Source organism: Meles meles, chromosome 1, assembly GCF_922984935.1.
Source record: "Meles meles chromosome 1, mMelMel3.1 paternal haplotype, whole genome shotgun sequence".
In the NCBI taxonomy this organism is placed as follows: Eukaryota; Metazoa; Chordata; class Mammalia; order Carnivora; family Mustelidae; genus Meles; species Meles meles.
Window position 1 is genome coordinate 46,338,353 of NC_060066.1, and position 24,404 is coordinate 46,362,756.

The 24,404-nt window shown below is 36.6% G+C and overlaps 1 protein-coding gene across 5 annotated transcripts in view; it reads right to left on the reverse strand.

Annotated features, from left to right (window-relative positions):
• Nucleotides 1-4,892: 4,892 nt before the first annotated feature.
• Nucleotides 4,893-24,404, reverse strand: part of DECR1 (2,4-dienoyl-CoA reductase 1) — a 40,986-nt gene continuing 21,474 nt past the window's right edge. For all 5 annotated transcript variants that reach the window (XM_046024736.1, XM_046024773.1, XM_046024744.1 and 2 more), the window contains 5 exons: nt 10,482-10,581; nt 8,870-8,942; nt 6,462-6,608; nt 5,926-5,988; nt 4,893-5,831 (listed from right to left, as the gene is read on the reverse strand). In XM_046024736.1, the coding sequence (XP_045880692.1) occupies nt 5,772-5,831; nt 5,926-5,988; nt 6,462-6,608; nt 8,870-8,942; nt 10,482-10,581 (443 nt within the window). In that variant the 3' untranslated portion in view covers nt 4,893-5,771. The remainder of the gene's footprint in view (nt 5,832-5,925; nt 5,989-6,461; nt 6,609-8,869; nt 8,943-10,481; nt 10,582-24,404) is intronic.

The following is a 24,404-nucleotide window of genomic DNA, read 5'->3' on the forward strand; positions in this document are numbered from 1 at the left end:
AGTCACTACTAAGAAAGTGGAAAATCAAACATGAGAGTGTGAGAAGATATTTGGGTTGGCTCAAAACCTTGGGAGTTTTCCAGGTGAAATCTGAAATTTTTCACCATAGCTAGAGGGCAATGAGAGACTGAAGAAGCAGGCCACTCCAAATTACAGGTACCAGATTAATAAGCAAGGAAACTTACTTAGGAGGTTTGTCCTAGGCAGCCCCACAACCAGTAAATACTCACACTGTCCACCCGAATCGTAAAGTTTATATAGGCCCTTAACCAGCTTCCATCATGCAGTATGTGGTCCAGGTGGTTTCAACAAGGCATTGCTGTCTCCAGGCTGCATCCTTAAAAACCGCTCCAGCCTGAAACTGAGGAGGACACGTGGAACCAACATTCCAAGGATGGGGGATGGGTGAGAAACTTCTGATTGCAGGTGCAGCTCTTGGGTCAATGAGTGGTCATGTCCTCTTGATGACCTCCCCCATCAATATGTAACACATAATTGACAAAGGTACATATCCAGAAATATATAAACATTACTCTAAAAATAAATCTTAAAAAGCATAACCCAAAAGATGTGTGAGAAATTTAAACAGGCATTTCACAAATTAAAAAGACCTCTAAATAGCCAAAATAAATAAAAGCAATCAACTTTATTAGTACTCAGGAGAAAAACAAATTAAAACAAATGGGATACTGCTATGCACTCATCAGAAAAGTTAAAGAGATTTTGAATGCTAAGTATTAGTGAGGTTGTAGCACAGTGGAAATTCTTACTGCGGGGTAGAAAGTTAAATAGAGATAATTCTGGAAAGGTCTTTGGCAGTATCTACCAAATTTGAATATATACAGACACCTTATAAACCAGCAATTTCACTTTTAGGTTTTATCAACCCGACAGAGAAAGGTCTGTACGGTCACCAAAAGAAAAGAAGGTTTACAGTTGCACCTTGCATCATATTTGACATAGCTGCAAACTAGAAACCCAAATGTCCTCCAAAAGCCAAACTAATGTATAAACTGTTCTATATTCATGCAATGGAATGTTATATAGCAAGGAGAATACATAAACAATTGTCACACAGGTAAAAACCAGAAACGGAAGAATACTTAGTGTGTGATTCTACATAAATAAACAAAAGTAGCTTAGCTCTTTTGTTAGAAGCCAAGATAGTGACTAGTTTCATAAAAGGGAAGTCAGGCTTCTGGATTCCTGGTGATGTTTTGTTTTTAACCCAGGTAGTGGTTACACAAGTGTATCCATTTGGTGATAATTCATGATTTGTGTACATTAAGAAATCCTACATCAAATAAAAAGTTTAAAAAAATAATGGTGTGTGAGCAGGAATTTAGGGAGGCCTCTTTGAAGAAGGCAGCCCCCCAAAATCAGGACAACCACATTCCTAGGACAAATAAGCACCTAGTGCAAAGGGTTCTAGGTCAAACAACCCCAAGGAATGGAAAGAAAGCTGCTGCGGCAGAGCCTGGGTTCAGGGGAGAGTGTGTTTGAGGCAGAGCAGGCAGCTCCTCCACTGCCAAGGTAAACTAAGATTTTATAATTAAGGGCCATTTATTCTGTCTCCAAACATAGGATTATTTTACCTCACAGTCAAGAAATTTAAGATGTCAGAAGAAAATTCAAATTAAAGTTGAGAATGAAGTTAGAAAAACCTAATAGCTTTATGTCCAATAAACAATAAAATTGATCAAGAACAAAAGAAATTTACAAGCTTTTCCCCTCAAAAGCTTTTGCAAGAGAACTATATACCTCATCAACATCCTGTTATTGCCTCTTGGCTTTAAATTATGATCCCAAAAAATAGTCAAATTGGGAAGGAAATGACCTTGACTAATTGAGTGACCTAAGGCAAGTTCATAACTTCCCTGAGCTCTCAGTGTCCTCAATTATAAAATGAAGGGGTTAAGACATATCTTCTAAGGTTTTCCAGCTCCAAAATTCCATTATTCAAAGTTACTTAAATTCTTGCTGCTTTAGTTTTTGCCACAAGAACAATATAACAACAGCTGTTACTCCATACCTGAAACATTTCCTAGAGGGGTTTTCATATATTGATTATAAGACTGGTGATATTGCTACCAGTAGCCCTCCCTTTAACTTACTGAGTATTAACTTTTCCAGTATTGGAAGAAAGACCCTTCAAAATGGCACTAAATGGGGGCGCCTGGGTGGCTCAGTGGATTAAGCCGCTGCCTTCGGCTCAGGTCATGATCTCAGGGTCCTGGGATCGAGCCCCGCATCGGGCTCGCTGCTCAGCAGGGAGCCTGCTTCCTCCTCTCTCTCTGCCTGCCTCTCTGCCTGCTTGTGATCTCTCTCTCTGTCAAAGAAATAAATAAAATCTTTAAAAAAAAAAATGGCACTAAATGGAATGGCAAAGTGATAATTCTTAAGGTGAAACATGGATATGGTTACAGCCCCAAGGTGGTAGGTCATTAAATATAGTAACTATTCATCAAAAATGTCTCTTTCAGACTTCCTAAAAATTTCAATTAATTGATATTCTCATAATTTCTCTTTTCTGGCCTTCTCTTCCATGTTTACAAGCTTTTCTTCCTCATTCATCATTGGTAATAGACTATAATAATGATGGGGCCCCTGGGTAGCTCAGTTGGTTGGGCAACTGCCTTTGGCTCAGGTCATGATCCTGGAGTCCCAGGATTGAGTCCCACATCAGGCTCCCTGCTCAGCAGGGAGTCTGCTTTTCACCCTGACCCTCCACTTCTCATGCTTTCTCTCTCTCTCTCAAATAAATAAAATCTTAAAAACAAAAACAATGAGGGGGCACCTGGGTCGTGTAGTCAGTTAAGCATCCCACTGTTGGTTTCAGCTCAGGTCCTGATCACAGGGCCCTAGGATCTAGTCCTGCATCCGGCTCCACGCTCAGCACAGAAGTCTGCTACAAAGTTTCTCTCTCCCTCTCTCTCTCTCCCTCTCTCTCTAGCCCTCACCCTTGCACTCTCTCTCTTAAATAGAGCTTTAAATATATATACACACAAAATTATATATATATATTATTATATATATGTATTATATATATTATATATAAAAAATAATGATGCAAACTCTAATAATAGAAGAAAAATATGTTTAAAAACTGAGACAAATTTTTTACAAGACCCAATTAAGACACCAATAGGTTAAAAAAAGCAAACAGGAAGTTCACAATTATAGAAAAGTATTCTAGAGCCCCAGTAAATAAATACATGCTTGAAGGGAAGCTATCATTTTTTACTTATGAAATTAGTAAATAGTTTGAAAATGAGAATACTCCATGCTGGTAGCTATTTGTTGAAACTGACACAGTCACACACAGCTTAGGGTGTTCTAAACCCATACAAATCTTAGGAATAACAATTTGAAAATGTGTTTCAGGGGTCTTTAAAAGTTTCATAACCTTTGATTAATAGTATTACTTCCAGATATCTGTCACAAGGAAAAAATTCCAAATTCTAAAATGTTTCACACCCAAAGATGTTCATCACAGTTTTTTAATATATTATACTGAAAATAAAAACCTAATTCTGAGAATAATTAAGTAAAGTATGATATACGTAAACCATGAAATACAAAAAAAAAAGTTGATGAAAAACACAGTATCTGATTTGTCATACAATCTAAACTGTTTTAAAAAAAAGAGGAAAGTTGAGGGGCGCCTGGGTGGCTCAGTGGTTTAAGCCGCTGCCTTCGGCTCAGGTCATGATCTCAGGGTCCTGGGATCGAGTCCCACATCGGGCTCTCTGCTCGGCAGGGAGCCTGCTTCCCTCTCACTCTCTCTGCCTGCCTCTCTGCCTACTTATGATCTCTCTCTGTCAAATAAATAAAATCTTTAAAAAAAAAAAAAAAAAAAAAAAAAAGAGGAAAGTTGAAAAAACACTGGAAAAAATATAAAGTTATAAAAAATGTAAACATTGAATATTAATTGAACCAAAATTAAGGATATGGTTTTATGGGTAGATTTATAGAGGGAAAGAGTATATTCTGGGGGGAAAAAAACAAAAATGAACTCAAAAAAGCTGAAAAGCCTACTATATGGAAAGTGAGCTTAGAGGGAGAATTAAGGTGATGCTCTTTCTGTGCAAATTATATAAACAAATTACCTTCATAAAGTATAAAATTAAATAAAAAAGCCAAAGACTGAAAATAAATATACCAAAGTATTAACATAAACATCTTTAGGAAGTTAGTCTTAAATGTTTTCTATTCAATTCTCAAGTTTTCTATAATAACCAAGTCTTAAAATGAAGGGACAAAATGACAGAAAGGCCCACCTTTCATTTGTGTATTTTACATTTTACAGCGTTTTCACTTTTTTACCTCCCTTATTCCTTATGAGAACCCCAGGAAACAGATATTAAAATCCTGAATTTTATAAGGAGGAAAATAAAAAGCAATGAAACTTATACAAGTACATTTATATAATTACTGGAATCTTTTTTCCCCCTACACTATAAGAGGTATTAATAATTTGAAAAAGAATATGTAGGCAGACAAGAAGAAAATGGGGGTTAGCATTAAGGATAAAATGCAGAATGTGCCTGCACTGTAAGAGTGTGAAGAAAAGCTCAGTATGATTGAGAATGTGAAGGCCACTTATTCCAAATCTACAATGTTACCCATTTATGTACACAATTTAATGTAAATTATGACACAATTAACTGTGAATGTGGTAAGTATTTCCATGTGGGACTTACAGCATATATATTCAAACAGGAAAACTAGATTCCTTGGCAGATCTATTCAGAGGAGCTAAGATGGAAGTTAGTTCCCTCTCTTGGTAATTTGAGCAATGGAGACAGTTTATAGAGATCATGTTTATGAGTAATTCCTTTGAAAGCAAAATAGACCTTTTTTTTTAATATAAGCTCAAAATTACAGCTATATACATTTGAGACTGTGGGTTTATTATTTGATTCTCAGGATGACAAATTAGTCAAACCACGTATGAAACAAAATGAAATGACACACAAAAATATTTTATAAGCTTGTTCATCATTTCTACCTAGAGAAATCTAGTCTTTTAAAGCTGAGATGGAATGCTATCTCCTAGGTATCACTTTCTCTACATTTTGGAGACAGAATGAATTACTTCCTCCTCCATACTTTTACACTGCTGGAATAATATTCATCACATTGAATCCACAAATAATTATTTATAGGTCTCTCTACCCTTCTAGGTAATGTTTCAAGAAGGCAAAGGCTGTAGATTGTTCATGTTGTATCCTCAGTACCAAATAAAATGGCAGACTGTAAGATAGGTCCCAGAAAAAGGTTGTTTGAATTAATATTGAGCTATCTAAAGAAGATAATTCACAAGTCCAATGAAAAGGAAATCTAATGGAAAGGCAGAGTCCAATAAATTAGAGTCCATTAAATTTACTGTATACCATCACTTTCTTTTTTTAAGGCCCCATCATCATAGGCATGGTTTAATACATAACTCAAATGCTACTTCGACCATCAAGATTCTCCTGATTTTTCCAGGCTATAATATCTGTTTCTTTCACTGCACTCCCAAGCATTTTACCTCTACCATAGCCTTCTCTTACTTGCCTTTTTTTTAATTATTAAAAAAAATTCTGAAGGGAAAATATCCCATCTTATGTATCTGTTAATATACAATATCTACCTTCCAGTGGCCTGGCACACGATATACACTCAGTCCTGGTTTGTTGATTAACAATTTATTAGACTTGAAAATAATTCAAAATATCATAAACTATAACATTTCCCTTGTAACCAAGATAAAGGCAAGAGTGGTCTTAGGAGCCTTTTGTCTTCCTGATGAGTCCTTCTATTGTGTCCCATTCCTCGTTGGTAACCTAACACAAACAGAAAAAGGCAATTTTATGTGGTGCTTGCATATTTTTAAAGCTTGGTATCCTAGCTGCTAATATATTCACAAAATGGCATTACCTTCCTCAGACTGTTGAATTCCCCTGAAATAAATACTTCCTCTCCACCATCAAATCTAATGACCTGAAAAAAAATAACAAAAACTCTGAAACTAACTCCTTTTGAAAAGTTTCTGAGTTAGCCATTTTCCCATCTTAACTGGATATAACATCTCCTTGGCGCTTTCACACAAAACCCAAAGTTTGAAAACAAAAGTCATGATTAAACCCAATCTGATTTACTAATTTTAGAACCTCTTTCCCCCATCTCAACAATTTCAAATTCTACCCAATATTAAAGATCACCTTAAAGGCATGTCTACCAGAGTAATTGGCATTTAATAAAATTAATTTATCAATGAACAAACTCCAGAGGCTAAACATCTATATTAATATTTTAATATTTTTTACAGCTAAATAAATATTTTATTTTTTAATTTTATTTTTTCAGTGTTCCAAGATTCACTGTTTTTAAGTCACATTTATATTCAGTATTGTCTGGAATGGTTCCACAATATGCCTTCCCACCCCAAAAAGTCAAGAGAAAACAATACTTACTGCCCCATTAATCCAAGAAGCATAGTCACTGCAAAGGTAAGCAGCAAGATTTGCAAGTTCTTCCACAGTTCCTAGTCGACCACAAGGAATTCTATCAATCATATCCTTCTCAAATGTTCCCATTGGGTCAAGACGACTAAAGGCACCCTTAGAAATTGAGAAAATAGTTTGCATTAAAAAGAATTTAAGAACTAGTTTGCACAAAATGGAATATTACTACGGCAGCCTGTTCATACCTCAGGCCTTGTAAACAACAAAGAATTTTGTCAAATTCTTCCAAAGTCACTTCAGCTCAAAACAGGTCATTTTATCTAATACTGACCTTAAAAAATCACCAGAAAATATAACCTTTTTACCCCCATCTATAAAATGAGGAGAAAAACTGTTGTAAGCATCAAATGAGAAAATGTATATGAAAGTACTCTGAAATCTGAACAAGTTTAGTGTGGGGGATGCCATGGTACAATGTTTGATTGAATGATCACAGAAGAGTGACTCAAGTGGGAAACCTTTAAAAGGAAATTCCTTTTCTTCTTTCTTCTCAAAATAACTGGAAAGGAAGAAAACAAGTATGTAGGAATATTAAACTGAAGTAGCTCCTAGAGGAAAAAAAAACCCTGTAACTAAATTTGCCAACCAATGTCTGCCTTCTACTAATGATGCAAAGGTGCAGGCCAAAAGGAAGTATGCATGGGCACTGATTTTTTAAAAAAGAAGAAGATTGAGGGGCGCCTGGGTGGTTCAGTGGGTTAAGCCACTGCCCTTGGCTCAGGTCATGATCTCAGGTTCCTGGGATCGAGCCCCGCATGGGGCTCTCTGCTCAGCAGGGAGCCTGCTTCCCTCTCAATCTCTCTGCCTGCCTCTCTGCCTACTTGTGATCTCTCTCTGTCAAATAAATAAATAAAATCTTTAAAAAAAAAAAAAAAAGAAGAAGAAGAAGATTGAATTTCTCTGTATCAGTGCCTGGAAGTCTAGGTGACAGTTTTCTTCAATAAAACAGGTGAGAGACAGAGCAAGGTTGTTCTCAGGAGGCTCCTTGTGAGCCCTCCAGCCCTTTTGCCATCCCTGGGCAGGTATAACCCAGCAGAGACAAAGGGCAGCAACAGTCCCAATTCTGGCTCTGTCGGAATTGCTGTGAAGTTTCTATACTTTGTTCTCTTTTCATCTCTTTAAAGCTACATACTTGGTTCCTTGTGTACAACTGATACTTCTACTGCTACCCTGTAAACGCCTTGATGACAAATACTCTGTCACAAATGTTTAGTATCTTGCTCAGTACCTTTGCACACAGCGGTCACTCAAATATATTTTAAATAAATAAATAAAATGCAGGTGACCTTTCTTAGGCATTGAGGTCGTAAAAAGAAGCTTCTGTGACTCCAGGTTTCTCTTCACAGAGTGTTCAGCCAGGGCTGCCCTGAATTATGTGTTTTAATGAATGCTTTTGAGTTATTTTTCCATTAATTGTATTAGATTCTTTATTATTGGAGTGTCAAACAAGGTAATCAAGTTTCCTTCACTCAACTAGTTCTTCTTTCTATTTTCTACCTTTTGAACAACTAAATAAACTATGCAGCCATGTCCATATTAACATTTAGTACCCAGAACTACCTATAATCCAAAATGCTCCTTAGCACTGTTTTCTAAGGTATTTATACAACCACAACAAGCTATCATACTTCATGTAGGCCTTTGGAGCTACAGGTCAATTGGGATTGTAAATTCTTGCTTTACAGAGAAACAAAGAGTGAGAGTGAAGTTATCTGGGGCAATGTGAGAGAACACAGAACCTGTGGGCCTTCTGGCCGTAACCGCATTAGTGATCATTGTGAGTCACAATGAGTATCTGTAAGCATTTTTGATTATAGGAGAAATGCCTGCTATCAGAAAGATTTGTAATCAGAGAGACATGGGAGTTAAATGACATACATACATAATGGAGTGTTTACAAATGAAAGGCACAGACATGAGTCAAAGAAATGCTACCTATAGAAAGACCAAGCCTCTATGATAACTTTCCAGAACATCTCTTAAAATAAAAATATACTTACATTTCCATGAACTAAAAAAGAGATGTCAATCAAAGTTAAGAGTCCATAAAATATGGTGAGGATTAAGAAATATAGGTTAATATCAGATTACTGAAGCAAATCAGACGAAATACCAAAATGGATGGCACAAAAGATCCCAGATTAAGATGTTGAAACAGTTCTTATCAAGAAGTTACACAGCTGTTGTATTCCTGCCCACCTCCTTCTTTGTATTGGATAATGGCAAACCCCTCTTCCCTACCACCAGGGCTCCAAAGTCAGGCATCTCTGACAAGTCCTGCGCACAACAATCAGAATATTCCTATCGAGGTTTCATTCCTTAATCATACAGGAGATAATAGGCAAACTAAAACTTACTTTTGTTTTTATAGGTCCTGGTTGAATCACATTAAATCGCATTCCATATTTACCCCATTCAGCTGCAAGAGACCTAAAAATTAAAAATATTTTAATATTCTAAAATATTATACTATATGTTAAAAATAATAACCCAGACTCACTGCATGTTTACTATATGCCAGAGACCACAACCCCAACAAGTAGGCACTATTATCATTCCTCATGTTACAGACAAGGAAACTGAGGCACAGAGAGATTAAATCACTTGCTCTGAGTCATATGGCTAGTGAAAACCTCAAGTGGTCTATCTCCAGGTTTGTGCCTTCAATCACTGCTATAATATCTACCATTTGCATTTTAGTGTTCTTAATCACAATGCTGTACTACCTACTCCTTGTATTTTAGAACTAAGTCCAATATCAAAATACATTATTAGAGTAAGTATCATAATTCAGCATAAAGAGGTGAGAGAATCACGCCCCTCCGCCACACTTTCCAGAGTTCAGCGCAACACGTACAACTTATATATAGTACATTGAATTATAATGTTTGCAACATCATGAGTACTTTTAAGGAAGAGATGGATTACATACTTATAAAATATTAACCACATCCATGTTTAATGAGGCTTTAATACAATTGCTGCACCACACGCAAAGGGAAATAGGAATCTAACAAAATCTTACTAAATGTCATGAAACAAAACATAACAATAATAGCAAACATGGAAATCTGAAGCAATCTGCTTTAAAAGCCTACTTGATAGACAGGTCTAACTTTCACTTTCTAAACTCGTTTTACGACTTTATGGTTATATGTACATCTCTGTGTATATATACTGAGGCTAGCTTTAAAAAATGACTTAAGGTAATGACTTTTAAAAAATACAATGCAAATGAAGAAGATAAAATCGTTGAAAGGAAAGAGAGACAGAAAAAAGAAGGAACCAAGGAAGGAGAAAGGAATCGAAAAATGGATAAGGAAAGATAAAGGAACCAAGAAAGGAGCTAATACCTAAATGTTTTGTGGCATTCTATACAATCACAATAGGTTGGTCACAAATTTGCATCCACTCTTTCCAAGAAGTCCTAATCAATTACACACTTTGCAGAGCCCATAAGGGAAAGGCAAGTTAATTTCTCAGGAAAAGCACAATTGTTCTTGATTAAAAAAAAGAAAATCAGAAAAGCATTTCTTTCAAGAAGACTTCTAAAATGAAAAATGTGTAATACAGCAACACAATACTGTATCCTTGCAATAGATACAAAGAGATAAGTCTTATGAAACTATCAGTTAGATAGATAGATAGATATCAATTAATACAGTCTGACAAGATCCCTTCAAAGGCCAATTCAGCAAACTCATTCGACAGTATAGGGGTCAAGTGCTCCAACTACAATCTGCTGATCTATCTTAGTCCACGGGTGCATTTTAGAGAATGGGTGGACTGCACCTCTTTCAGGCAAATCATATATCAAAACTGCTTCTGAGTGATGCTTTTGACAGAATTCAAGACCATACCTCCCCTTGGCATGTACTTGTACTACACTTGCTCCAAACTGCTAAGGAAGTAGCAACTTCACGTCTTAACAGAATTACAAGCTGATGGGATTAATATAGTAGTACTTACTTGCTCATGGCTTCCACTCCTGCTTTGGCAGAAGCACTTGGTACTACAAAACCTGACCCACTTTCAGCATAGATGGTTGTAATAGAAAGAAATACCGCTCCTGAAATTTGAAAAGGATATAGTAATTAACAATACAATATAGCTAAGTCATTTCACATCAGGAAAACATGATTTAAAAGAATGGGATCTGATTCAAGAGGATATAACAAAAATGTAGCATCTTTTAAACTTCAGTAGCCCTAAATTAATGAGAGAGTAATCTAATGGAATTGCTACATCTTGCTAGTAATCTTGCTGTCATGCAAGATGACCCAGTCTATGTTTACTTGAAATTCTATGCAGGTGAGTCAGACGGTGACCCAAAACTCAGAGGCATGGCCATATGACCTGCTGCATAATCAACTGGATGGGATTTCCATTAACTAAGCACCCACTTAAACAAGAATAAATCGGGGACACTTGGGTGGCTCAGTTGGTTAAGCATCTGCCTTCAGCTCAGGTCATGATCCCAGGGTCCTGGGATTGAGCCCCATTTCAGGCTCCCTGCTCAGCAGAAAGCATGCTTCTCCCTCTTCCTCTGTTGCTCCCCTTACTTGTGTTCACTCACTCTCTCTCTGACAAATAAATAAATAAAAATCTTTTTAAAAAGTAAGAACAAATAGAATCAAAACTATATTAGCAAGGACTTGACTTCAAGCCATGATGGACTTGCCCTCTCCCTGTAAATAGCAAGGAAACTGTATAAGATACATAATTATATGATACAACTATTTTCAGATACTATATAGCAAGCAGGGAAAGACAATGACTCCTGAGAGAAGACAAATGAAATGAGCCCTAATGTCACCCCAGATTTTTGCCTAAAGGTACTATATATATATATATATATATATATATATATATATATATACAATATACTATGGTGTATACTACAAATATACACATTATACACACACACACAGGAACTGTACACTAAACAAACTATGAAATAAGGAGGAGAAAACAAGTAAAACACAGCATTCTCACTGAGTTGAGGAAACAGATTTCAGAGTTTGGGAAGACTGAGGAAGTTGGAATTTGTGAGGAGAGTTCTCCCAAGGAGGGAAGGATACAGAGACAGAGTTCCATAAATCTTCATAGTATCGGGGCGCCTGGGTGGCTCAGTGGGTTAAGCCTCTGCCTTCGGCTCAGGTCATGATCTCAGGGTCCTGGGATCAAGCCCCACATCGGGCTCTCTGCTCAGCTCTCTCTACTTGCCTCTCTATCTACTTGTGATCTCTCTATATATATCAAATAAATAAAATCTTAAAAAAAAAAAATCTGCACAGTATCTCCTCGAGTCTTTGGCCAAAATCAAGCTATACATGTTTAGGGGGAGATTTCATTAGACCAGGCAAAGAACCGTCAGGGAGCTGTACGCTAAGCAATTCCTAGAGCTCACATGGGCGGGGAGATAAGCGAGTTCTAGGCAGCTTCACTGATCATCCAGGATTTTCAGTGGAGAATTCGAAAGGCCATGACTTATTAGGAGAGCTAAATTAGCTCAAAAATAAAGGCTACTCTAGATGTACCCAAATAAAGCTAAAAATGAACACTGAAATGCTTGAGCTGATCTAATGACTTTTGTTGGACATCCTATTTTCCTATTTTACAGATGTTAAATCCTCAACGCAGAGCAGGGAAGTGACTTGGACAAGGTCAGCAGCTGTACAACTAGTAATCAGGCCCAGATATCTTTATACTATTCTACCTCTGTTGGTTATGGGAATTAACATTATTTCTTATTTTAGTTTTCATAACTTGGATTGAAACTAGATTTTAAAACATTTGAGTCTTTTGAAACTGGACATAATCTTACATTTTATTATTTTTAATGACAATGTGATTTTTTTTTTAAAAAAGACTTTCAGGTAATCTCTACACCCAGCTTGGTGCTTGAACTTAACAACGGGGACATCAAGAGTCACATGCTCCATCGACTGTGCCTCTAGACTGTGACTTTTAGTGTTTCCTTGTTGTTGATTTTTCCCATTTTGAAGTAATGAAGCCACATGCAGCTTGCAATCTGTGATGACAGAGCTGGATTCTCTGTCCATCACCGAGGGTGGTGTGATCCCGCACATCCACAAGTCTCTCTGATTGGAAAGAAAGGGCAGCAGAGAAACTTAGAGCATTGTTTTAACCAATCCCCTTCCTCCCTGTCATTGCACTGTAACTGGGACAGAAGAAATAATATTGTGGAATTTTTATAAGAGGCAGATAGAAAAGCATAGACAATTAGATAAGAGACACTTGTACATTCTTAGGCTCAAAGTTTGATAAAGTACCTTTCCATGTGGCAGCACTTACGTGTCAATTTGCTAGGTTTCTCTGTGTGTTTTATACAAAAATGGAATTGATAAACCATTTTCTACCAAAAAAAAAATGACAAGCTATTGCTCCCTTTCTTCATTTACTTGACCTCAGTAAATAACAGATTCATTTCTGCTTGTCTGCACTGGGATGTTAGAAATTTGGCATTTCCAAACCTCTTCTATAAGAAGTTATTCTAATTTAAAGAGTTGGCCTTGGGATACATGGTGGCTCACTGGGTTAAGCATCTGCCTTCAGCTCAGGTCATGATCCCTGGGTCCTGGGATCAAATCCTGCGTCAGGCTCCTTGCTCAGTGGGGAGCCTTCTTCTTTCTCTGCCTGCTACTCCCCTTGCTTGTGCTTTCTTCCTCTCTCTGACAAGTAAAATCTTTTAAAAACGAAAAAATAAAAACATTAATAAATTAAAGAATTGGCCTTTCTGCAAAAAGAAAAATATATCGATAACTAACCCTGGGAATCTGAGAATTCTTTATTTTTGAGCTTTTAGCACCACTGTTAATTTTTTTTTTAATAATTATTCATTTATTTTAGAGGGTGTGCATGAGTGGTGCAGGGGGCAGAAGCAGAGAGAGAAATCCTCAAGCAAACTCCATGCTGAGCATGGAGCCTGACACGGGGCTTTGTCGCAGGACTCCGAGATCATGACCTGAACCAAAATCAAGAGTCTGAGAGTTAACCAGCTGAGACACCCAGGTACTCCACCACTGTTCATTCTTTAAAGTCTGGCTGTATTGTTCTACTCTGCAGCATTAACCCAATTGGGATAGTACTGTAGAATTTTACCTCCTCCTTACACTCAAGGGCAGCACTGTCTCATTCTAAGCAGTGGGCAACCCAGCTCTTCAAGGCTGAGAAAATAAAACCTAAAGGGAGAAAAAAGAGGAGAGTGTCTCTCATTTTCAGTTTTTGAATTATATAAAATGATTTAATTCTTCCTCTCCCACACCTGAATAAAATTTGTTAAATCTGAATCAGAAGTTAGAGCACTTTCTACTGTAGCATTTGCTTTATGTAAGTAAATATCACTTTTTAAAGTAGTTTTTATGGTTTTGCTCTAAGGGTGGCGAAGTTAGCATCTGCTGTCAACGTTCTTTAATTATGTATACGGTTGTTCTATATCCCTCCTTTTTTCACAGAGTGATTTTGGAAGCAAAGTATTTTCAGAACTCTGAAAGAGGAAGAGTTTGATATACAAAAGGAGTTACCATAATGATTAACCACTCTTATTTCTCATACTCTCAGAATGGCACTCCTGCCCCCCTTTTCACCCCTCATGTTAGGCAGGATATGCTGAGTTTTGTTACTACTTTGGAAAATGCAGAGGGGAAGAGAGACTAAATATTTTTGGAGGAGGAATAAAATGTCTCTGAATATTCTTCAAACTATTTTTATTATCTTTCAAACTTGTATCCTTAAAATTTCTTAAAGTATGTACTGCTTTATAAAATATATAGTTTCATCCTTTTGCAAATATTAAACTTATAATATTTTTTTAGTGCAGCACCTAAATAAGAAATAGAAAATCACTGATTTCTTGGCAGCTAAAGATTATTATTTTAAACTTTCATTTATTCATTCAATTTACTGAGAACCTATTATGTCCCAAGCATTGTTGATTATTGTAAGTTTGGTGTCTTTTGAAATATAGCTTTATACAGTGAGTTATTTTCAAAAGCAGTTTGGAAAACACGAAATTTAAATATTTACTGATACATTTACTGTTTCTGACAGCCATCATTCCATCTGAATATTTGAGTTTCTATTTAGTATCATTTTTATTTTTCCTAAAGAACGTTTTTCAATATTTCTTGTCGTGCACATCTGCTGGCATTGAATTCTTGCAGCTTTTGTTTGTCAGAAAATACTGCTTTTATTTTTGAGAATATTTTGCTGTGTACTGAACTCGGGGCTAATAGGTTTTTGTTTTTTTCCTCTTTCAGCACCTTCAAGGTATCATTTTATTGTTCTCTAGCTAACATTGTTTGTTGATGTCAGTGAATATTTTTATTAATTGTTCCCTTTCTCTGTTTCCTCTGATTGCTATTAAGATTTTCTCTTTTGGGTGTCTGGCTGGCTCAGTTGGTAGAACAGATGATTTTTGATCTCAGGCTTGTAAGTTCAAGCCCCTCTTTGGGTGTAGAGATTACTTAAAATAACATGTTGTTGAAAAAAGAAATTTTCTCTTATCATTAGTTTTGAGTGACTGATTATGATATGCCCTGGTATGGTTTTCTTTGTATCTATCCTGCTTAGGATTTGTTTAGCGCCCTGGAGCTACAGATTGTAGTTTTTGCCAAATATGGAAAATTTTCAGTCTTTCTTTCTCCAACTGATTTTTCTGCCCCTTCCATCTTTATATTATCTTCATAATACATCAAAGTAAGATATATATGGTTGCTACAAGAAATTTTAACAAATGAAGTTTAAATGTTCCATCAAACGAGCAAGATAACTCTAGGAAACAGTAATTTTAAAAAGGATACTGACACTTTACTGAATTCCTGTACAAGTTCTAGCAGTTTTGGAGTGGAGTCTTTTGGGTTTTCCACATATAGTATCATATCATCTGCGAAGAGTGATAGTTTGACTTCTTCTTTACCAATTTGGATGCCTTTAATTTCTTTTTGTTGTCTGATTGCTGAGGCTACATTTTGAGGAACCTCCATGCTGTTTTCCAGAGTGGTTGGACCAGCTTGCATTCCCACCAACAGTGGAGGAGGGTTCCCCTTTCTCCACATCCTCTCCAGCATCTGTCATTTCCTGACTTGTTAATTTTAGCCATTCTGACTGGTGTGAGGTGATATCTCATTGTGGTTTTGATTTGTATTTCCCTGATGCCGAGTGACGTGGAGCACTTTTTCATGTGTCTGTTGGCCATCTGGATGTCTTCTTTGCAGAAATGTCTGTTCATGTCCTCTGCCCATTTCTTGATTGGATTGTTTGTTCTTTGGGTGTTGAGTTTGCTAAGTTCCTTATAGATTTTGGATACTAGCCCTTTATCTGATATGTCGTTTGCAAATATCTTCTCCCATTCTGTCAGCTGTCTTTTGGTTTTGTTAACTGTTTCCTTTGCTGTGCAAAAGCTTTTGATCTTGATGAAATCCCAATAGTTCATTTTCGCCCTTGCTTCCCTTGCCTTTGCCGTTGTTCCTAGGAAGATGTTGCTGCGGCTGAGGTCGAAGAGGTTGCTGCCTGCGTTCTCCTCAAGGATTTTGATGGATTCCTTTCTCACATTGAGGTCCTTCATCCATTTGGAGTCTATTTTCGTGTGTGGTGTAAGGAAGTGGTCCAATTTCATTTTTCTGCATGTGGCTGTCCAATTTTCCCAGCACCATTTATTGAAGAGGCTGTCTTTTTTCCATTGGACATTCTTTCCTGCTTTGTCAAAGATTAGTTGACCATAGAGTTGAGGGTCGATTTCTGGGCTCTCTATTCTGTTCCACTGGTCTATGTGTCTGTTTTTGTGCCAGTACCATGATGTCTTGATGATGACAGCTTTGTAATAGAGCTTGAAGTCCGGAATTGTGATGCCACCAACTTTGACTTTGTTCTTCAATATTCCTTTGGCTATTCGAGGTCTTTTCTGGTTCCATATAAATTTTAGGATTATTTGTTCCATTTCTTTGAAAAAAATGGATGGTATTTTGATAGGGATTGCATTAAATGTGTAGATTGCTTTAGGTAGCATAGACATTTTCACAATATTTATTCTTCCAATCCAGGAGCATGGAACATTTTTCCATTTTTTTGTGTCTTCCTCAATTTCTTTCATGAGTACTTTATAATTTTCTGTGTATAGATTCTTAGTCTCTTTGGTTAGGTTTATTCCTAGGTATCTTATAGTTTTGGGTACAATTGTGAATGGGATTGACTCCTTGAAAATAGAACTACCCTATGACCCAGCAATTGCACTACTGGGTATTTACCCTAAAGATACAAACATAGTGATCCGAAGGGGCACGTGTACCCGAATGTTTATAGCAGCAATGTCTACAATAGCCAGACTATGGAAAGAACCTAGATGTCCATCAACAGATGAATGGATCAAGAAGATGTGGTATATATACACAATGGAATACTATGCAGCCATCAAAAGAAATGAAATCTTGCCATTTGCGACGACGTGGATGGAACTAGAGCGTATCATGCTTAGTGAAATAAGTCAATCGGAGAAAGACAACTATCATATGATCTCCCTGATATGAGGACATGGAGAAGCAACATGGGGGGGTAGGGGGATAGGAGAAGAATAAATGAAACAAGATGGGATTGGGAGGGAGACAAACCATAAATGACTCTTAATCTCACAAAACAAACTGGGGGTTGCTGGGGGGAGGTGGGATTGGGAGAGGGGGAGCGGGCTATGGACATTGGGGAGGGGAGGCGAACCATAAGAGACTATGGACTCTGAAAAACAACCTGAGGGTTTTGAAGGGTCAGGGGTGGGAGGTTGGGGGAACAGGTGGTGGGTGATGGGGAGGGCACGTTTTGCATGGAGCACTGGGTGTTGTGCAAAAAGAATGAATACTGTTACGCTGAAAAAAAAATAAATAAATAAAAAGGGTAAAATAAAAAAAAAAAAAAAAAAAAAAAGGATACTAACACTACCCTAATAAAGTCCAATTGATGACCAGAAATGTTTTGAAACATTCTTTAAATGTCCCCACTATTCTAAGGAAGGCATGGGCACAATACACGGAAAGGTACTCATATGGTCCTACTATACTTTAAGATCTAAACAGCATTTAACTTGCACTCATTCTACTGAAAGATAGGAAAGCCATATTCTACTCCTGCTCTATGATTCCTTGCTTGTCAAGCAAGGAGCACTGCTTTCATACTTCTTGATTTTGTCAGAATGACTGGTCATCTTCTCTTCTCGTAGTGACACTGACAGACATAACTGAAAGAAGTGTTAAATATGCCCTCAACTCCTCTTGTTTTTGTGAGTCTCAAAAATGTTTCATTTCATAAACAAAGCATCACCTTTGTGCTTAGTAATGAGTTAGGAATTCGTGGAGAGAGGACTGGAGAGAGGGCTGAAAGGGTTTGCACATGGGATATGAGTCATGTATCTTGTTTGGTAAAAGCATGTCCAATCTTGATGGATGGGACAGAAGAGTTACAACAGGGAGTAATAACAACATGCAGCATGTGTATTTTGAAATGCTAAGGTGTCCATAATGGCCTCTAAAAGGGCTTCTTTCATTGAGTTGTAGAACTACAGCTGGGCATGAAGATTCCTTGCGGCTTAGAGATAAACAGCCAAACAAGGGGTGGTTATGGAAGGAATGAGATTGGACAGACTGAGGGCACTGGGTGACGGAGAGGGAAGGAAAAGGAACTGGCCAAGGACAGTATCAATGGATTAGAAATAAAAATATTTTAAAATTTATTTCTGTGTTTACAGTTCACACACTAGTCTAAGACAGCAAGATCATTAAAAACCTTGTTTTCTGATAATTTATTAAAACTTAGCATATGAAAGGCATAAAGTATTTTACCTAGTTCAACGAATTCTACTATTTCTCATATCTATTGACCAAAAGGATGTTCTCTTTTCTTATTCTTTCTTCAGTTAGTGAATTGATTCAATTTATTCTTCCTCTACACAAGGCTGCTGGTAAGATCACCTCAGGAATAATTCCAATGACATCCATCTAACCACAATTTCCTTTGGACACATTTCTTCGTTACTTTCCTCTTTCCCCTCATTTTATACAATTAATCTGACTAAACAGTGACCTTTCACTCCCTCTCTTTCCCCCATAAAGGCTTCACATGGTTCAAGCTGTCTTGAACTGCTTCTGACTATCCCTGATGCTTAGACACCCCAAATTCTTCAAACTATCTAGACCACCATATGTTTATTCACATGCATGAAGAAGTACATGCACATTGGTAAAGCAATTTACATTTTCCATGAAGCTTTTGTAACTATCAGTTTGTTTTATTACTAAACCTTGGAGAAGGAATTAATTATGCAATCTGTTTTACAGATGAGAAAGCTGAGTAACGGTAAAAATATCATGACTCCCTAAGTGTCCAAGTTTCAGAGTAAACTAGGTGACTATGACTTAAACTAAACTACAGTTCTCCTTTTTTCTCACTAGACTTTAAAAATATTATGTCAATTGTAGGGGCACCTGGGTGACTCAGTCAGTTAAGCATCTGACTCTCAATGTTGGCTCGGGTCATTACCTCAGGGTCCAGAGACTGAGCCCTATGTAGGGCTCCCTGCTGAGCATGATTCTCTCTCTCCCTCTCCTTCCACTTGCCCTTCCCCCCTCCCTGCAGCTTGTGTGCTCTCTCTCTTTAAAAAAAAAGTCAATTGTCAATTTTAACTATGATAGTTAATGCTTAACCATTAATAAACCACAGTTTCTTAACTGCAGAACTGAGAATTTAAAACATCTACCTCATATATTAAAAAAAGACTAACTCTGAGCCACCTGTAACTATACAGGAATAAGATAAGTCATATCTCACAGAGTAATTGCAAACATTAAGTGAGTTGATAAATCTTTAGCATTTAGAACAAAACCCGATACAGAATAAGCACTCAATAAATGTTTGGTGTTTAAAAAAGGAAGGAAAGATGAAAGGAAAGATGGAAGGAGGAAAGGAGGGGAGAAAGAGGAAGAAAATTTGGTTAAAATTAAAACATTTCCTTATAAATAAGGTTTTGTTTTTTGCTTGTTCAGTATTCTAACACCTGTTGGGTCATCTATCTTTATTTAATAATTATAGAAGTTGCAGTAATGACTACAGAATACTCATATGATCTCATGTGGCAGGAATTCTTGCTTCTTGGTATGAAGTAATCCACGTGTTACCTAAGCTAGTCCAAAATCAAGTATAATATCTGGGTAGTCTATCCTATAATAAAAATTTAATAAAAATTTGTTTTATTGAGATAGAATACAAACATGTTTTTTTAAAGACAACCATGGGTATGTGGCCAATATTTTCACTTGAATGTCAAGTCATTTAAGATTCTGATAAACAGCCAAATAGGACATATATCATGCCATGTTGAACGCTCATCTAGTATGTTTTCAACAGAGGCCTAGTTTTTGGGTGTAGGTTAAACATGATATCAATTTCAAAAGGCAGGGCTGTAGCCAACACATCATATCATCTGTTCACAAAAAAGAGAGCTGAGAATGCCAGAACAGGTAGGGAAGAGGAAGCAACATCTGCATATAAATTCACCTCAAATATCTGGCTCATCCCCAAACTGAACCAGCACTGTCACAGCTCTAAGAAACGCAATTAAAAGTAGTATCTGGAAGCTGAAAAAGTGAGCCTTAGGAAAATTTTAGCAAAACAAAATCTAGCAATATACAAATAGACAATATATCATAACTAAGCAAGATTTATATTCATAATGTAATGTTGGTTTGAAAATTCAAAAATTAATCAATGGAATTTACCATACTACCGGGTTGTTAAAAATCGGCATCTCAATAAAGATAGAAGATTTGACCAATTTAATGCCTATTCATAATTTTTTTTAAATTGTCAGTAAATGAGATACAGAAGCAAATTTCTTCAACTGATAAAGAGCATTGTGAAAACCTACAGGTAAACTCTTAATTAATGATGATTATATGAGTGCTTTGCTCCTGCTATCAAGAGGAAACATTTGCTTTCACCACTCCTATTCAACATTGTCCTATTCAACATTGGAGGTCCCAGATGGTAACTTAAGGCAAGAAAAGGAAATACAGATTAGAAAAGGAAGACATAAAAATTGTATTTTTTCACAAACAATTATCGAGAATATAGAAAATCCTAAGGAGTCTACTGAAAAAGGTGTAAGAACTATTAAGTAATTTTAGCAAGCTCAAAAAAAAAGGCTAATATACAAAAACAAGTCCATTGTGTTTCTAAATACTAGAAGTAAAAAATTATAAAATTTAGAATATCATTTAAAATAGCACAAAAATATAAAATTATTTGGCAGAAATTTAACAAAATTTATGTAAGACCTTACACACTGAAAATAGCAAAACATTGCTGACAGAAGTTAAAGACCTAAACAAATGGAAAGACACTACATGCTGACTAAAAGATGATATTGTCAAAATGTGACTCCTCCCCAATATAATCTACAGATTTACCACAACCCTCATCAAAATTTCAGTAGACTCTCTTGTAAAAATTATTGAATTCTAAATCTATAATGAAAATGCTATAAACAGGGGTGCCTGGGTAGCTCAGTCATTAAGCATCTTCCTTCGGCTCAGGTCGTGACTCACAATACCTGATGTCAAGTTAACATAAAGCTAAAGTAATCTTTATAGGATATGTATATGTATTACAAAGCTAGGTCATCAAATAACGATAGATATAGCAGTTGAACATAATAAAGAGCTCAGAAATTGACCTACGTTTGTATCACCAACTGATTTTCCACAAAAGGACCAAAGTATTTCACTGAGGAAAGGATGGGCAATTGGAGGCAAAAAAATCACCTTGACTGTTATTTCATACCAAATGCAAACATTAAATCCAAATGGATAACCTAAATGTAACAATGAAAACTATAAAGTTTCCAGAAGAAAACAACAGAGAAATTAATGATTACCTTGGGTTAAGGAAAGATCTCTTAGGACTCAAAAAGCATGAGTCATAAAAGAATAATTTCATTAAGTTGAACATCAAAATTAAAAATGTTTCATCTTCAGAAGGCATTGTTAAGAACATGAAAGACAAATCATAGACTGAGAAAAGGTATTTGCAAAACATGCATCTGATAAAAGATTTATATTCAGAATATGGAAAATAACTTTTTGATCCAATACCAAGAAGACAAACAACCTAATAAGAAAATGGACAAAAGATTAGAACAGACACTTCAAAGAGTTTATACAACTGATGAATAATCACATGAAAAGATGCTCAACTTCATTAGTCACTCGGGAAATATAAGGGGATATTACAAAGGAGGGATGTAGTGACACAAACTGAGGAAGGCTACAATATAATAGAACCTATCTGGTGTGGGCTAGAATGTGGCACAAATGCATCTTATAAATTGCTGTTGGGAATATAAACTCCTAGAGCCAATTTGGAAAACAGTTGGATGGATTTGTCAAAATGTAGTTTCTTCTACTCACCAAAAGACAGTGATAAGGAAATGAAAAGACAAGCAGCAGATTGGGAGAAAATATTCTAAATATATACTATATCTGACAAAATATACAGTCCAGACTAAACAAATAATTTCTAAAAATCGGTAATAAAAAAGACAGATCAAAATTGGGATCCCCAATGTCCACAACCCAACCACTTTCACCATAACCCCCCTCTCCCCAATGACCCTCAGTTTGTTTTGTGAGATTAAAAAGAGTCTCTTATGGTTTGTCTCCCTCCCAATCCCATCTTGTTTCATTTTTTCCTTCCCTACCCCTCAAACCCCCCACTCTGTCTCTCAAATTCCTCGTATCAGGGAGATCATGTGATGTTTGTCTAATAAAGTATTTCTTATATGTCCTGGGGCACCTGGATGCCTCAGTCAGTTAGGCATCTGACTTTTGATTTCAGCTTGGACCGTAATCCTGGGATTGAACCACAAGTCATGTTCCATGCTCATAGGGAGTCTGCTTGACATTCTCTCCCTTCTTCTTCCTCTGCCCCTCCCCACCCATGCTCTCGCTCTCTTTCTCTAAAATAATAAATAAATAAATCTTTAAAAAAAAAAAAAACTTACAAGTCTTAAAATCACCTCTTGAGAGTTTTAAGAGTTATCTCTTGATTCTAGTGATCTAGGGTTTGATGGAAAAATTTAATATTTATCCTATCCTTTGTAACTAGATTTAAATAAAATCCCATATTAGTCTCTCTTTTGATCTCTTCTCATTGCAAGTTTTCTCATTCTTCAATAAAATTAGGTCTTCTTTTTCATACTGTTCACTAATTTTTACATTGATACATGACATCCTAGAGATGATCGGACTTCTGCATAGTATTTTCAATATCCTTCCCAATAAGGATCAGCCACGTATTTACTGACTTTTGTGGTTATAAAAGCACATTGGGCTAATGTCTTTAGGAGTTTCCTAAATCTTTTATTTGTTCATAATTACTAATTTTTTTTTCCATTTTATTTATTTTTTCAGCGTAACAGTATTCATTCTTTTTGCACAACACCCAGTGCTCCATGCAAAATGTGCCCTCTCCATTACCCACCACCTGTTCCCCCAACCTCCCACCCCTGACCCTTCAAAACCCTCAGGTTGTTTTTCAGAGTCCATAGTCTCTTATGGTTCGCCTCCCCTCCCCATAATTACTAATTTTTATCAATGCTACTTAAAACATAGTTTAATAATGTCCTTCTAATTCTTATCTTCTCTAGCTATGGCCACTGTTCTCTTTATCCTCAGTCATCTGCTATCCCCTCTCTGAGTGTCTGTCATCAACAATTCCTGCAAGCAAATGTCTATCTTTTGGTTGTGGGTACACTTATCTTCTGTAGTCTGACCTCCATGGACATCTTACCTTGACTGACTTCTTAAATTCCAGACCGCCAAACATATTTCTGACCACAGATTACCACAGATTGCCTGCCCCCCCACCCTGCACTGACTTCTTTGACCTACTTCAGAGATCATTAGCACCTAAATTTCTTAATTCTTGCTCTAATACCAGAACAAACCCTGTGCACTATACTCTCCAGAGCCCAGTGGTATAAGTCCTTCAAACTCTGTCAGGTTATGGCATCAATAACTGACAGGAATCTTGGAAGAATAAAAACTGGCTTCCATTTTTTAAAAAGTCTTAGCTAATATATTTTTAATGAAGCCCATAGAATTTTAATCCAACGTGATGAATAAAAATAGATCATATTCTGTTAAAATGAAAGACAATAATGAGAAAAGGGAGAGTCAGACAGAAATCAAGAGTCAGCAGAAGGAACAGAAAAGAGAATGAGGCAGAGAAACACAAATAGGAGAAAGACCAAGCAAAATAGGGAATCAAGAGTGAAGAGCTGACAAAGAGAGACAGAGAAAGAAATAGAGAAATAAGTAACAGATAAGGAGAGAGAAAATCAGACAGTGACAGGCGGAGAGAGAAGAAAAACAGAGTCAAGGATCCTTGGAAAAAAGGAAGAGGAAGAGCCAGCCCATTCTTCTCTGTCTCTCTTCCCAATCATCCATCTCTTCTGGAAAACAACAACAACAACAAAAACCAACCACAAACAAACAAGCAAAAAAACACAATATTACCACAAAAAAACCCACAAAATTACAAACAAACAAACAAAAAATCATGGAAACTCCAAATGGAATTGATATTCACTTTGCTGTAGTGGGAATGAGTGACCTGGGACTTAGATTTCAATGAGTGCATGGAGAAAGGATGGAGGTTATACATGCACAGAAACATCTAGCACCTCTCTAATAGCCTTATGCCTGTCCTATATCCTTTCTCCAGTTGGCTTGAGAATTATCCACACAGTAAAGAAGAAGAAATTGATAGGGCGCCTGGGTAGCTCACTCGGTTAAGCCTCTGCCTTCAGCTCAGGTCAGGATCTCAGGTCCT